Genomic DNA, 17,033 nt, shown 5'->3' on the forward strand with positions numbered 1-17,033 from the left:
ATCGGGGGCGGCCCGTAACTAAGCAGCGCTGCATATCTGGCAACCCACAGCAGCAGTGGCCAGCCCTCGCCTCGGATTTGACAGCAAGATTGCCTTCAGCCAGTGTAATATCAACATTGGGAAGGACGCAGTGAAAAAACAGTGAGTAGCCGATTTAAAAAACTTACATTTCGCCGGAATTTTAAAAAATAATGAATGGCATTAAATGTGCGTACTGGGTCCTTTTGTCTGTGCTAACGCATCGAGCGTGTGTGTGTTGGCACAGAGATTGTTGCTTATGTACGGCGGGGCCTGCAGAGGGGGCCGATTACATAGCAACTGTCACAATAATGAGCCATTTGTTCAGCGGACCCCAAACTTGACCCATTACTGCAGATTTTAATGCGCTGCTTTTAATAGCAAAACGCAAAATTGTGGTGTACATAGCTGACGAAAAGACAAAAATAGACATAGTGATATACAGAACGAGTGTAAAGGCCTGTTTCTACTATAACTCACATCGTGACTGTAATAACATTATTTAAAAAGCAATAAAAAAGCTTGAAATAGTTCATTTTATTCAGCGAGTAACGAATATATAATATAAATGCGGTTATTATTATTATTTTTTGTAAATATTTGGCTCTGGAATTGTTTTTATTATAAAAGTTATATAATAAAACCTCTTTAATTGTTCTTTTTATATATTTTTATGTATTTTATAGTGTAATATTTAATATTTTGTCAAGTGTAATATTTTATTTTGGTGTATATATACAACTTACTTATTTAAGTTATATAATATTATAATTTGGATAAACATATCATTATATTTATATCAAACGCACATTTGCAGATATTTAAGTTATTATTAATTACTTTCTCTGTCTCTGAGAAAATAGCTTTATTGGCCATTAATAGGTACTGTATATCAGAATATACAAAGAATTAATAGGACAACACACAAAAATTGTCTGGTCCCAAAGTAAAATATTTGTGATATTTTTGCTCATAAGAAATAGACACAACTGTATTTTAAAAACCAGAGAATTAATTTTTTATCATAAACCTCTGAACAACCTCATATTTTTTTCAAGACATTGTTTCTGTTTTATAGGTTAAACAAAGCAATATTGAAATCTTTGAAAATCACCGCCTATGGTGTATTTGTGTGACCGTGTTTGTCTTCACAGGAGATGGCAGTGAATGTATACTCCACATCAGTAACAATTGAAAACCTGAGCCGACATGACATGCTGGCATGGTTGAATGACTCCCTTCAACTCACCTACACCAAAACAGAACAGTTATGTTCAGGTGGGTCTTTTATCTCCTCAACTCCTCCCAACTGCACTACTAACAGTACTTTTACTTACAAAACAACAGAGATGTAAGACGTTAGACAGAAAAGACTCCAGCTTTGATCAGTTTGGGAGATATCATGTAAATGTTATTAGATATACCCATTTGCTCTGTCCTGTAAAGCACAGTACACACATGACAAGCATACTATGTGTCTTGATCAAAGACAGTATTTGAGTAATAATGAATGGGCTCTTTTGGCCAATGCTCTTTTTTGCTGTTTGTCTTTAGGGGCGGCTTATTGTCAGTTCATGGACATGTTGTTTCCAGGGTGTATTCTTCTAAAGAAAGTGAAATTTCAAGCCAAGCTGGAACATGAGTATATACACAACTTCAAAGTACTGCAGGCGGCTTTCAAGAGGATGAATGTTGACAAAGTTTGTGGCTTTTAGCATGTTTTGCCCTTTTTACAAGTTTGCATTGCAAAGCAGCTGCACTGAAAACACATTGTGAGAATACTATTGATAGAATAAAAAATGTGAAAAATAATAATAATAAACACACAGGTGCTTGTGTAAAACTTTGTGAAAGACTAGCAATATAACATATATACTGTATATATATATATATTTAGAGTTTATTTCCAAAAAAAGATAACTCAGTTCTTAAAAAAAATCAAAAATCATGTTTTCTTATTATAGATATAGAAATGCAATAAGTAAATTATAATAAATTATTCTCACAATATAATAATTTATAATAATATTAGGGCTGTCAAACGATTAATGTAACAATTAATCGCATCCACAATAAAAGTTTGTGTTTACATAATATATGTCTGTGTACTGTGCATATTAACGTTGTGTTTATAATCACATACACACATGAATATATTTAAGAAAAATTTAAAATATAAAAATTAATAAACGTTTATATGTAATTTAAGTTATTGGTAAATATAAATAATACATCTCAAAATTGTATTAAATATATATACATTAATGTATATGTTTTTGTATTTATAAATACAAATTAATATGAACAATACACGGACACATATTACGTAAACACAAACTTTTATTCTGGATGCGATTAATCGTTTGGCAGCCCTAAATAATATATTTAATTTGATAAATTCAGTAATTTATTTCTAACCTTTTTATTTTCCTGTTCTGTCTTCCAGATAATTCCAGTGGAAAAACTAGTGAAAGGAAAATTCCAGGACAACTTTGAATTCGTCCAGTGGTTTAAAAAATTCTTTGACGCCAACTATGACGGAAAAGAGTATGATCCGGTGCAAGCCAGACAAGGCCAGGATGTGGCACCTCCACCAAACCCAGGTGAACACTTTTCCCACAAACCCAAGCGAACTGGTCCCTCAGGTAACATCAACATCCTGTCACACATTTGCTGCATTGACTGCTGAGCTTCTGCTAATAGAAAGCGTGCTCCGCAAAGCAGCTGGTTGTGCACGGTCTTCTGAATGATTAATCCATGCCCAAGCTTTCAGCGATGAGAAAACAAAGAACAGTCAATATTACAATGGCACATCTGTGTTACTATGTGTCACATTTTAATACAAGAACTGCTTTCCAGATTTCACTACTAACAATTTTTGAGAATCAGTTCTTGAAATAATTTTGTTGCTTAGGGCTGGGTGACATATTGAATATTAATTATTAATGCGCTTTGCACTTGCCTATTAAAGTGTGCTTGCAATAAGGAATAGTCCACCCAAAAATTCAAATTCTTTCATCATTTACTTACCCAATGTCATTCCAAACCTGTATGACTTTCTTGTTTTTGAAGAACACAGAAGAGGATATTTTGAAGAATGCTGTTAACTAATCAATATTGCCCCTATAGACTTCCAATGTTTCTCAAAATATCATCTTTTGTGTTTCACTAGAAAAAAGCAACTTGCACAAGTTTTGAATGCCATAAGGGTGAATAAAAGATGACAATTGTTTTATTTTTGGGTGAACTTTCCCTTATAACTTCAGTAACAAACATTCCAATGAATCTAAAGAAAACTCTGATTCAAAGACCAGTCTGTGTCATTACTCAAAATTAAGTCTCAGACTAACACTTTTCATACAATAAAATAGAAAAAACATATAAAGATATAAAATATTGCTATTTAATACTATGTATTATTTGCACATAAAAAAAAGATTTCAGTACATCTCGCCCTCCTTTGTGTCATTTAAGGCACAGTATGGAAAACACACCCTGAATTGTTTCTCTGAAAGTATTCCGTTTTATAAATATAAAGATAATTCCATTAAAAAAAAAAGCTTTGGGTTCTATCACCCATCTCTAGTGCATCTCAGTGTTCTCATGTGCTGCCAGATTCATTGCTTGCTTACTGCTATTTTGGTCAGTCCTATTCATCCCTATAAATTCAAGACCCCTAAATTCCTTATTGATCGTTGTAAATGTATATTCCCAAAAGAGAGCCTTTTATTTTAACAGCCAAGGAACTGAAGCAGACACGTAGTCCTCCGAGAGGTATAAAAGCGGCGTCTTCATTTGCGGACAACTGAGTGCTTTTGTGATGTCATTGGGGTGGATTGGGAATGTGACCTCTATTTAGTCTGTACTAACATTTCGTCACACTTCTCTGACTTTGGTTAAACCTGCCAAATATAAAGCGGTTGAAGCAGTTAATGTTTGAACACGCGCAGGCTTAACCAAAGCGTTGAGGTAACAAGCCGCCCGTGCTGGAGCTTGTTAAAAGCTGATGTTTATAAAGCTTTCAGCTGTAGACAAAGAATACGTGTTTAACATGGACTGATTTGTACAGTATGCTGTGTTTGCCAAGCACCTGTCTTTTTTTTTATACAGTATAGCTAAAAGCAAAACGTCTCCAATTTCAGGGCCTCAGAGAATATCACCAACAGTACCCAAAAACATGCCCACACCACAGAGGGTGACCCCCACCATAAGGAAGAACCCCACACATGCTAGAAATGGGGACAGTGATGCTGAAATCATGGAGCTTAATCAACAGGTAGAGTCCCTGGGAGGGTAAGAAAGCCTTACTCTACCTTGAAATACTTTGGATTTCTTTAGAAATACACTCAAAAAAATGATTTTATGGTACTGTTCACTTTATTTAAACAATTAATTTTGTTTTAACACCATTGTATTAGGTTTTATGTTCAAACACAATTGCATTGTGTTAAACGGACTAAAAACAGTAATGCTTTGGCTTAACTAAATGTTTACATTTTAAATTAACATGTTTCAATCAAGTAGATCAAAATCATATTTGATGCTTGTTCAATTTACTAAAATAAATCAAGTTAACACAACATGTTGTATTAAAGTAGCGTTATTAACTAGGAACAGGATTTCCACTTCCCATCATGCTTTGCACGGGGCTGAATAGGGAGAGTAAAAGTTGCAATAAAATGTTATTTTATATCTTTTATCAAAATGATGAAACAGGGATATTTGTTCATGTTTAATACTCTTTTATGTTTGTATTTAAAAGAGTTTCTGGAATGTTAATGTTTTTGGGGGGTTACCACATCATTTAATGAGTATTGTATCGATACTAGTATAGTATATCCAAAGTATAGTATAGTATCATTTAAAATGTATCATTTAAAATGTTGCATTTATAGCCTATTATTGCTTTTATGCATTGTTATTATTAGTGTCAGTATATATATATTTTGAGTTTATATTGTTTAATTTAAGATATTATTTCATCAGCATATTGTTAGAACTGTGCTTTTGTGGTTATGTTCAGCATTATTTCGCATTATTTTAATTCCTGTGTAAATGCATTTATGCCGCTTTAGAGCTGCATTAACGCTCCGTGTAAATACTCATTTTCGTGGTTTTAAGCCGCTTCAGATTCGGTTTCTGTGCCGCCTTTGCTGTGTAAGGACGACATTAGTCACGGTTTCGCAGGTTAAACGAGAGAGGAGGGGTTGAGATCGTATTCTACATAACACATTATACAAGTTATTTTTTTACATAGTGCTTCGATAATGTACATTTTAATTAATAAATATTAATACTATTATTCTAATATAAAAAAAATATATATATTTTTAAAATCTCATTCTGGTTGGGGGGCCAATGGGGTGCCAGTTACTTTTTTGGGGGGCCCCCCCTTGGGGGCGCCACTGGGTTACCATTGTGGTAAAGTGTAGAGCATGTGCTTGGGTTGAGGACCTGCTAACCAGATTTAAAATTGCTTTAATAAAAAAGCAAGTACTTGGGGTATGCCGAAAGTTTAACAAAACCAACTTCTGGCTAACTCCGAACAATAAGAGCTTTATTTAGCTTATTTAGTGTGTTAAAATAACAGCTAATATCTTACCTTGAACTAACTTAATTCAATTATGGACAGTGGTTCCACATAATGGAAACATGTTATCTCTACTTAAATACTTTTAGTAGGATGAACTTATTTGATTCAAGTTATTTGGACATTATTTGGACATGGTTGTTTAAATTTACTCAGTTCAGTTTAGTTCATCATACATTAAGTATTTGAGTAGACATAACATATTTCTGTTGTGTGGAACCACTGTCCATAATTTAATTAAGTTCGTTTAAAGTATCTTTTTTTTTCAGTGTACAAACATGTATAGAGAGAAAATTGAGGTGACTTTATACTGCAGTTTATTGGGGATTGTTTAGACAAGCCTCCTGATCTTATCCTTGCTACTGTGTATAGAGGGTATCACATTTATTTTGTAGTGTTCTAAAAATAAAATGGGAAATTATTAGTTGATGTCATCATAACAAACATGTTCACTTTTTTTGCCCAAAGCGAATGAGCATGTTCTGATGAGCATTGTCTTACCATGTGTTCTTTGTCCTTTGCTCTTTCAAGTTAATGGAACTGAAGTTAACTGTAGATGGTCTGGAGAAAGAGAGAGATTTTTACTTCAGCAAACTTCGAGACATTGAACTGATCTGCCAAGAACACGAGAATGAAAACAACCCTATTATTACTGGGATAATTGAAATCCTGTATGCCACAGAGGTACAGTATCACATGGCTTTCTATTGTATCAACGAAACATATATCTATATGTCCGAAACCTGCTGTTTACTGCGTTGATAGGCTGCTTCCTTTTAAACAGTGACCCATGTGTAACACATATTGACTAACAATTGGTTTCATGCAAGCGTGTTGTTAAACTAATAGTACAATAATATGCATTTGATTTCAAAATGCATTTCATAGACCAATAGAGGACACTAGTCGATATTAAAGTTTTGAAGTCATTAAAGTCATTTCAACTTACTATTTTAAGTGGTCGAATTCATGTAAGTTGAAACGAATTTTGATGAATTTAAGTAATGACATTGACAAGAATTTAAAATAGTAAGTTGAAATGACTTGTAAAGCCAATTTGATTGTACTTACAAACCTTATTTTCTTCATTGAACTCATGCCAAGGCATTCTGGGAATGCATTTCGAATATTGAATTTGGTTTAAATGAATAAATTTGGCATGTTACTGTAGATGGCGGCGTGATTGCTGAATTTTGGAACTATATCATGCAAAAATAAATACAGTGTTTGATTCAAATAATCCAAAAAGAATCATTTTTCATACAGGACGGCTTCGCACCCCCAGACGATGACGAAATAGACGAGCAGGCCCACTTGGACCAGGACGAATACTGAGAGTTCACTCTTCAACCTCGTCGTGACCCTTCACCATTTCCTCCGCCCGCCGCTTTGAATGACCCCGCCCCCTTTACCGCACGCTGTTAATATCCCCTTGGCTTCCCACAAATCTATGGGCTCACCATATACTGTATACTCTACGTTGGTCTCCGGTTTATGCACTACATCCATATCAACAAGACAGTAGCACCAATAGCACACACCTTTAGCCATCTCAGCATGTTTTACATATCGACATGAGAATGAACAAAAGAAAAGTACACAGTTTGTGGGTAGCACAACGGACTTAAAAATGTAAATATTGTGATGGAAAATAATTTTTTGCAGAAAAAAGGAAATGAAGAAACTTGTTGCCTGGAATGCAGTTATTCGTCGTCTAGATTTCATACACGTTTTACTTTAGAGTCTGTCTTGGATCCGTTCGGTATGGAATGGTGATTTTACATCATCCGTCTGTGTCTTCAGCCTCAATCTGCCTTTCTCACCGGCTAGTCACTTTTAGTTACTAAAACTATTGGGACTGTAAGGAAAAATCCCAACAATATCAAGGTATTGATCTTTTAATTTATACAGTACATGCAAAGATGTGATGTCAAGGTCAACTTGATAGTGACTAAATGATGGAAAAGTAGTATTAAATTAAAGGAATAGTTCACCTTCAAAATGAAAATTTGACCCTAATTTACACGCAAATTACTCTTGTCATTTCAAACCTGTATGACTTTCTTTCTTCTGCAGAACACAAAAGAAGCTATTTTGAAAAATGATGGTAACAAAAACCATTGGTCCCCATTGACTTACATTGGTTTTGTGTCTGTAGTCAATGGAGACTAGCGGTTTTTGGTTACCAACATTTTTCAAAATATCTTCTTTTGTGTTTTGCAGAAGAAAATCACACAGGTTTAAACTGACAACAGGGTGAGTAAACAATGACAGAGTCTTCATTTTGAAAGCTGAACTATACCTTTAAGGGGTAAATTTGTATTATTTATACTAAATATAGATGGGCCAGTGACAGAGGTACAATAATTGAAAACTAAAGGACAAAAAAAGGTGTGCAAGACATTTAAAATGAGTTAAAAAGACTATAGTAACTTTAAGAATGGCACAGGTTGTTTTGCTTACACCCAGGGAGCGTGTGAATGTTATACATTGACAGTTTATGAGTGATTGTTTGTAAATCACTTTCTTTATATTTCATTATACTTCATTTTCCATAGAATGAAAAAGAGAAACTCACCACATGGATGGAAAGAGTGGTTTTACCGTAATATTCAACAGCATTGAGCATGAGGAACAAGTGGAGTGATACTACTGAATACATGATGTCATGTCAAATTGAACTGACATTTGCTGCTAGTGTTGCTGCATTTATGTGTGTATTTATTTTGCTCAGCTATTGAATAGCGTACGGGCTGTGCATTTCTAACTGTAAATCCTTTTCGATTTGTACAAGGCCCTGATCAAAGCAAACAGAGATGCTAGATGCCAAAATCATTGGGTTGTTTTACCTTTACAGAGTGAATCGGCTTTTCTCTGCATAAAAATTCAAGTCATCTTGTATTGTCTCAATATGGCCATAGATGTGTTTGCAACTGTTTTGAGTAAATAAACATTTGTGAAAGCTAGATTGTCAATTTATTTCGTAAAACTGCATATCAGAGGGTCAGAAAAAATGGGATGGTAAAAAAGGCAGTGTCACTGAGTTCAAGTGCTATTATAACATGGTTCAAAAAGGTAGAGCTCTGTATGTCTATATTTTGATAACATTATTATCTTAAATATTATCTAATGATTCTTTTCTAAATAAGATAAATAATTCTTTTTGTGTGTAATAAAACCATTTTTGCAAAATTCACATAAAATGCTTACAGGCGTCAACATAAAATGCAGTGTTGCCAGGTCAGTTTCCACAGAATTGTAAAATTTGTTTATTATAACTTAAATACAGTAAATATAAAATAAGCTTTTTATGTTTAGGATTTGCATATTTTGAGTTTTGGTATGATTGTGCTGGTTTGGTTAAGCAAATCTGGCAACCCTCTTCTTGGAAAGTCAGGCATGTCGTTAAAAATACTGTATTATTACTAATATGGGCCCTTAATTTAGAGATATTGGGTAACATCAGGTAACAAGATTCTGTGTAGTGACGTTCATTACACAGACACCAACCACCTGCTACCTTATAATCACGCATTAAAACCATTTCTAAAGAGCCCGAGATCAGCCCGGAGGTAGAAGCAGTATTTAAGAGACTGGTATTGAACTGTTAAGATGTAGGACTTGCAGAGGTCACCGACCCCACAGGTGACATTGGTACAGAAAACGCTGACGTTGTGATACCAAATATCAGATACACAACAGCTGTCAAACTTGCGCGCGAGCTTAGCATGACGGAGCGCCAAACAATACCACACCTGTCAACCATCAGACAATTAAATGAGCCGAGACGCGCTTACGTTACGTTACGCAGCGTGACGTTAATGTTCGTCTGAGGTTGTTTTTAATTGTTGTTTAGGGTGACAAATTACTCTACACATACTCCAAAATGGTGAGTTATAAAACATTAATGGTGGTTGTCACACAACATTTATCCTCACTGAAAATCAGTCGCTATATTTGACAAACCCGTTTTTTTTATTGAATTACGTTTCTTACTGTCACATTTCTGTTTTGGAAAAGGTTCGTCCCCACAGTCAAGATCATAACAGTTTGAAAGTCAAAACTCTGAAAGGAAACGCCATCGGTCTCAATATGGTCGGAATAAGAAAAATATTAACGTGAGTAATTTTAAAAGCATAGTTATAGTCACAAACATTCATATAAATATTCACATTAGTATCTGTATTTTATGGACCTGCCGAAATCTAACGTTAGGCCTGAAACCGAGAGCCAAGCCAAACTCTTCACGCCGTTTAAACAACGATTCAACTACGCGCTTCAACCCACCTGCTGGAGGAGCGAGTTAAGGTTTGACGCGTTGTCATGTTCACACAGTCATATTAATTCAATTGTACTATTAAATATGCCAAGGAAAATAAAGGAATGAATTGTGTAGACATCAAAATAGAGAAAAGTCGCTATATCTTGACTGGAGAAAGTTTTGTCCTTATAGGAAAAACACATTCAACAATGATTCTGAAGGTAAGACAAATTTATTGTTACAATAAGCTTGTTTGTGCTTTCTTGCATTGTTTTTTCTGTTGCTTTACTGTGGGATCTGTACAGATGTGTTGTCAAAGAAAAGAAGACCACCGATGCGGAGAGCAAACCGACTTATTATCTTTAGAGATCCAAATATACTGTTTTTTTGTTTGTTCTTTGTACAAGGTTTATCGACCTAGTTCACCCCAGCTGGTTGCCTTTTTGTTGCCAACAGATCCCATTGTGAATCGCAAGAAAACCATATGTGACACATTTATTCAGGAGGAATCCCAAAACGAACAAACTAAGCGCAAGCATCTAATGAGAGACGAGGTATGGAAAGAATGAATGACTGCGCAGAATATTTGTTCCAGTTTCTCTTCTGATTTCTGCCTGACCGATTCCATGTGATTTCTGCCACAGATGGGAAACCTTGTCTGTCGTGACCGAGCGAAGAATCCCAAAACCAGGAAGGCAGCATCCCCAAAACAGCCGAAGAGAGATGCTGCTGAAAGATTGAACAGACTTGTACTCGACATCAGATGTTTAAAAATTGGAACATTGACTAAGATTTTCAGACGCTGTGACACACTGACCACCCAATGCATGGTAGTAATATTTTTGAGGTTTTACTAAGAGTATTTTGAAGTTCAGCTAGAGTACCTGTCGAAGGTTTGGCCCTGTATTGTACATTTTAGAATACTTGTCTGCAAGACAGCTTTTTATGATGACAAAAAAATTCAATCGAGTTTCCAAACTTGAGTCCAAACTGATATGCGTTTCTTCTACAGTTCACAGTGAATTACATTGAGATCGCAAATGAAGGTAAGACAGTGTACATATTAGTTCACTTTCACTGTGACACTTAAAAACAGACAGCTAAAATATTATAAAGTATGAATGACGCCTTAGTGGCATTCTGCAAGTTTCTTAAAATGTATGAAAGTGATGTAATTTAAAGTGATAGTTCGCCCCAAAATGAAAATTCTGGCATCATTTACTCACCCTCTTGTCATTTCAAACCTGAATGACTTTCTTCTTCAGAACACAAAAGAAGATATTTTGAACAAAGTTGGTAACCGAACAACGGCTGTACCCATTGACTTGGTTTAGTGTCTGTGCAATAGAAGTGAATGGGTACCGCCATCGTTTTCGGTCCCCCCGTAATATCTGCAATCCTGCATTTCGTACCAATGTGCAATGTTGCTAACCACCACATTTCCTAACCATCACTAACAGTACGAATAGAAACATCAGAGGTCACCAGTTGTGAATGGTGCACAGTGAAGAGGCTGCCGTCACTGTTTCTACAGACAACACCCACGGCTAGTCACTGTCTGCGAGCCCAGATCGTATATGATGTGTATGAAGACGATTCACGGGCGTGGTACGACTGCCAGAGCAAGAGTGAGATATAATGACAAACCATCTGCACTTATTGCACTCCATCTCTTATGTAGCATGATTAACCAGCTCAATTGTTTATTTATTTCTTTAAAATGGGTTTAAATCTCTACTCAGATCAAGAAGAAAAATACATAGCCCTTATTTTTGAGAAGGAGCTCACATTCCCAGAGCAGCTCATTCTTGAGGAAATCTTCATAGAGATTGGCAGGAGCAATAACATCTGCAACTTTCCAGTTAAGCTGTCATATGAAGAAGCCTACAATAGGCTGAAAACACACAACCGTGCTCCAAAACAACAGGTGGGTCATGAAAAATGTTTAAAGTTGTAATCTACTCTGGCACTCTCATCTTGTTCTATACTGTGTGACTTTGATCAGTCTCTTTTTTCTGTGTTCAGATCACTGCGCTTGAGTCCGACGAAGACGAACTTCCTGTCATGAGTCAGGTTTCCTTCTTTCTATTACGTTTCCACAGAAAACACTGGGTAAACCTTTGCAAGTCGGTGATGTAAGAGCACAACATCATCATCATCTCCAGTTGTTGAGCTGTCTCTCTCCCAACATTCAGCAGGCCTCGGCAACACTTTCAACCTCTCCTGATGCCACTCGATGTGAAATCGCAACCCTCAGTGTTTCAGACAGTGATGAGGATTTGTTAGAGATCCCCACATCGCCTGTACACGGAATCAAAAAGTCGGTTGGCTGCCCTAAACGTTTTTTCTTTTCTTTTTTTCATGGAGAGTATAGTTCTTTTAGAGAATACTCTCTCTTTTCAGACTGGTTGTGTACCCCCCTCCACCAGCCAAGGGAGGTATAACCATCACAGAAGAGGACCTCAACTGTCTGGACGAAGGCACATTTCTAAACGACGTGATAGTAGACTTCTATCTGAGGTAAAGAAAATCATTAAAGTTGGAGAAGTGGAAATAAGAATCGTCTTTTGGCGCTGTGCTGATGTTCTCCTCAATGTTCTTCTGATGTTCCTCAGGTTTTTGGTCTGCGAGCAGCTAAAGAGAGAAGATGCTGTTGATTGCCAAGTGTTCAGCTCTTTCTTCTTCAAGCACTTAACTCAGGAAGATCACAAAAGGCCTCCAGGTTTATCGTATGTAAAGAATATCATTGTGAAAGTACTTGAAGTCCAAGGGCTAAATGTGCTTTGTATAAACAATGAACGCATTGTTCCACAGCATTCAAGAGCTGAGGCATAACCGGGTGAAAACATGGACCAGGCATGTGAACATTTTTGAGAAGGACTTTATATTTGTCCCGATTAATCAAAGGTGAAAAATGCTAGCAGAGCGTTTGTTTTTTATGTCTGAAATCAGAATCACCCCGGTTATGATTTTAAAATGTTCTTTATGAATTTTGGCTTGTTAAATAAAGATTAACATGAACACCTATCATGTACAATGTCTCCTCAGGGCTCACTGGTACCTGGCTGTTATCTGTTTTCCTGGCCGGGTTTCACCGACCAGTGATTCAGATGTGTACGTCAGCGGACATTCAGCGGAATGTATCTGTGGTCAGTCTCCACCCAATCCCATGTCTCTCTTCTACCGTCAGGGATCTTCAGAGCACAACACCAAGTTGAGTCAAACCATAGGTAATATAGAAAGAGAGCGAGAGATGGAAAGTCCTAAGTGAAGCATGATTGAGAATGACAGAGTAACAACTTTTTTACTTGATGCTGTTTTTGTTTATGCATCGAAGTGTACTTTTTGGAACTGCTTTTGTTGTAACCACATAATGTAAACAGTTTTTATAAAGGTATACTGTAAACATGCGAGTCAGTTCTTTTTATTGATAATCTCAGCATTTATCATGTTTTGAGCCAGAAATATTCCTTTCTGAGGCTTTTTCTCCAAATGCAGGTGACTTGAACAAGAGTTTCGGGTTGGATTCAGATGATGATGATGATGATAGCGCAACCATTCAGGTAATGGGATTACTCCACTAATGCGCATTGCCAAAGCAGTGTGTATGCATGGTTAAGTTTTACGTTTTTTTTAAAAATACTAGTGTAGGGGAATTCCAGCTATGGATGTAATATTTTTAGTCAAAACTTGAAACGTACTGTAAACTCTCAAAGAATGTATTTAATACCAGTGTACAGAACCATCTGTTAATGGTTTTAGACATTAAAAGAATATCAGTCTATGCACAACTTTTCTATTTTAAGAAAATAAAATAAACGTGTTATGGATGTGACAAAAAGAACACAGTTTTCCTTACTTTGTAGGATTTAAAATGCACAAACCAGAAGCAATAATAGCCAACAAATGGAGAAGGAAACGTAAAATAGTTATTAAAAAAAAAATTGTGTTCCTATTTATGTGGGATATGGACCGAATGTGACAAGTCAAGAAGCACTTAACTGGCTATGGAAAATCAAAAATCAAAATGCTTAAAAAACTTGGAGACACCTCACGTGGGTGTTTAAAGTTGAATCCAATAAGATTCTGAGCTATCAGTATGCTAAAAACATTTGATAAATCTTTCATGGCAAGATTTACTTTTGCATGGAATTGCCCTATATTATAACATGCATACGTTTAATACATGCTTACAAATCTAGGAAAGAGAAAAATCGTTCCTTTCCCAAATTTGACCTTTTCTCTTTTTTTTCTTACAAGGCTTTTGAGCACACACGTGTTAACAGTAAAAGCTGTGACTCGAAGCGGTGAGTACTCATTTGGGTCCTTTCCTCTGAAATAACACAAAATAGTGCAATTGTAAGGCCCAGCAGAGAATGCCTTCCTGTTAACCATCACTAGATGGCAGTAACATTTACGTTTTGAATGTTAAATGTTTGATTTCTACCCAGTTATGTCTCTGTTGATAGGCCATGCATACTCGTCATGGACTCCCTTGACTGCCGATCCAGATCATCAGTGGTGCAGATACTCCAAGAGTAATTATTTTCTATTTTAATGATGGTTGATTACTTACAAATGACGTAATATACAATATTCTATTCAGCATTAGGCAGTCAGTTTTGCTACTGTAGGTAATGGGATTGTTTACCCCAATAATACCTAGTTATTGTTATTATTATTATTATTATTATGCGGTTCCAAACCTGTGTTTGGACTTTCTTCCATCAAACGCAAAAGAAGTTTGTGTGTGTGTTGCTGACAGCATTCTTCAATATGTCTCCTAAATCTAAAACAACTATACAGTAAATAATAATATATCCATTTTTATTTGATGTGAATTTAAATAACGGCAAGTTCAAAAGTTGACTACATGCAGATCTCTTTTTCTGCTTATAATATCTGGTGTTTTTTTATTTCAAGGACTTTAGTATACAAAATATAAATCTGTGTTGGCAATGTCTGTAAAAGATTACTAACATAGAATATTCACAGTAAAACGTTAGAATAGGAGATTTATATAGTAAATGTATATAATATAATTATACCCATTTAATTTTTATGCTGTTCTGTAAATCCAAGATATTTACAAGAAGAATGGAGGGTAAAAACGGGCTGTTCGCAAAGTTTTGGAAAGGGTGTGATGGACGGATGGAGTCCCCTTGTCCCACAGCAGGATAACTACACAGATTGTGGCATCTATCTCCTACAGTATGTGGAGAAATTCCTCAAGGTATTTCTATCATATAGCAACTGCTGAACATCAGTTTGTAATGCATGCTTTTTATACTCTGCTATTAATAACTCATTTATTATTCTTTTAGGATCCACCTCAAACTTTCTATCCCAACATGGACCTGAACGACTGGTTTTCACAGAAGACTGTGAAGAAGAAGAGGCAGCAAATCAAACGACTCATTCTCAAGCTTCACAAAGAGCAAACGGTTTGACTTTAGGTCACACGCCTTCTATAGGTAATGCAATGTTACTGCGGCCTCAGCCACTTCATGAATTTGTGCAAAAAAATACTGGTCTGTTATTAAATTATTTTTTTATTTGCTTTGGAAATGGTTAATGGGCTTGTGACCTTTAGTAATATGAATATATTTGGAAATCGAATCTATTCAAATAAAGCATTGTGTGTGTTTAGTTAAAATGTTAGTCTTTCAAAAATGACTATACATTTTAATCCTGTTTAAGGGATAAAAAATACTGTAAGGTAACAAAGCAGCCAGTTCTGTTTCATCAGCCTAAAGGTCAGATTTTCGTCCTGTGGTCTAAGACTAAATAAATAAATGTAAATCAGCTGAGAAATGGTTTATGCAAATTCTGATTGAGTGCCAGACTCACTTCATTCCCTACTGGACGAAAGAATTTTGTCTGTTCTCACAGATAATCAGATTGGCCTGCTGCACAGTCAGGTTCATAAGAGGTCTGACTCCCGATATTTAAACTGAAAGGCTTAATATATTTCTGTGTCCATAAAAGACTTCTGGAAGATAATGTACTGCCTGATCCCTTTTGGGTTCCAGCTGTATGATGAAAATGACTAAGAAACATTTGATATATTGAATATTGTACAAAATGTGAGACTTATCGTTTTATCTATGGTTTAACAGTTTCAATGGCAAGGCAGTATTAAATGAAACAGCACGGTTTAAATAAAAATACACCTGAATGAATGCATAAGTAGATTCTGCTTGTCTATCACACAAAATTGAGGAAACATGCCTGTGGAGTGCAGACCTGTGTCAACTTTTTTACTTCTTAGAATGTTTCCTCCCTGCTGTGTTTTCCATATGAGAAACTTCCTTTATCTCTTAGCTTTATGGTGTTGGGCTTAATGAGATCTTTTGAGAGGGTCATGCACTGTTTGTTCGGTGCTTTGTGAAATCACCCATCTGCCAGCGGGCCGTGCAGCATATGGAATGAGTTCAGTGTTCCAGAGGGATTGGCTAACTTTGTGAATGGTGCATCTTAAATGCTTAATTTTGCTGTTCGACTTGCTGACAATAAATAAATGATTTACCATACATATAACTAATTGTTTCAGGAGAATACAAAAGGAGAATTTTGAAGAATCTTTATGCAGCTGTTTCTCCTGCAATGAGATTATTATTGACATAAGTGCATAGTAAGTATGGGCTGTCAAACACCTACAGTACTGTGAAAGTAGTATATTACTTCTAGTTTTGTACAAAAGCTTTACATTTCTGATGGAATTATTATTTTAATGTTTTTCAACTTTAAATGTCAGATATTGTTTCTCAATTCACCTCTTGTGTGTCCTAATTGTAGTGATACCAAGTTGTTGTGTAGTGTACATTATTTTTAAGTAATTCTGGTTAACCAGAGTGTCTGTAATACCACATTTACACTCATTAGACTTGATGTTTTTGGGAAACATTCTGAGATCACAATAACACTTGTCATGCCTATAATGCCTGGAAATGAAGCAAGCGATTTTTCCCATCTATCTGTTCCCTGCTGTTGTGTTAATGGAATACTGTATGTGCTCTGGTACACCTGTTTTTATCTCTGCTGTTCTCCTGGGAAATGCAAGTCAGTGTGCCATTAAATCTAATTAATGGTGTTTCTTCAGGCACACCAGATGAGAAAAGGACATAACTGTACTCCTGTTTTAACTTTAGTCATTAAAAATCT

The 17,033-nt window shown here is 35.8% G+C and overlaps 2 protein-coding genes across 4 annotated transcripts; both read left to right on the forward strand.

Moving 5' to 3' along the window:
• The first annotated feature begins 8 nt into the window (after positions 1–8).
• On the forward strand, positions 9–7,731 carry mapre3a (microtubule-associated protein, RP/EB family, member 3a). 2 transcript variants are annotated; one of them, XM_057343728.1, is made up of 7 exons: positions 9–141; positions 1,173–1,296; positions 1,573–1,718; positions 2,465–2,663; positions 4,161–4,294; positions 6,140–6,292; positions 6,875–7,731. In XM_057343728.1, the coding sequence occupies exons 2-7, from the start codon at positions 1,176–1,178 to the stop codon at positions 6,941–6,943; spliced, it is 822 nt and encodes a 273-aa protein (XP_057199711.1). In that variant the 5' UTR covers positions 9–141; positions 1,173–1,175; the 3' UTR covers positions 6,944–7,731. The 2 variants fall into 2 exon arrangements, with proteins under 2 accessions (XP_057199711.1, XP_057199712.1); XM_057343729.1 differs by having other exon boundaries at positions 2,465–2,621.
• Positions 7,732–9,424: 1,693 nt separating this feature from the next.
• Positions 9,425–15,516, forward strand: senp6b (SUMO specific peptidase 6b). 2 transcript variants are annotated; one of them, XM_057344663.1, is made up of 20 exons: positions 9,425–9,497; positions 9,629–9,726; positions 9,824–9,916; positions 10,062–10,090; positions 10,326–10,423; positions 10,514–10,699; positions 10,882–10,915; positions 11,330–11,497; positions 11,612–11,796; positions 11,895–11,942; positions 12,065–12,189; positions 12,273–12,389; positions 12,485–12,598; positions 12,684–12,776; positions 12,918–13,099; positions 13,368–13,432; positions 14,130–14,176; positions 14,339–14,407; positions 14,952–15,102; positions 15,194–15,516. In XM_057344663.1, exons 1-20 carry the CDS (start codon positions 9,495–9,497, stop codon positions 15,317–15,319), a joined length of 2,031 nt encoding a protein of 676 aa, XP_057200646.1. In that variant the 5' UTR covers positions 9,425–9,494; the 3' UTR covers positions 15,320–15,516. The 2 variants fall into 2 exon arrangements, with proteins under 2 accessions (XP_057200646.1, XP_057200647.1); XM_057344664.1 differs by having other exon boundaries at positions 12,068–12,189.
• The last annotated feature ends 1,517 nt before the right edge of the window (positions 15,517–17,033 follow it).

Source organism: Triplophysa rosa, linkage group LG10, assembly GCF_024868665.1.
Source record: "Triplophysa rosa linkage group LG10, Trosa_1v2, whole genome shotgun sequence".
Lineage (NCBI taxonomy): Eukaryota > Metazoa > Chordata > Actinopteri > Cypriniformes > Nemacheilidae > Triplophysa > Triplophysa rosa.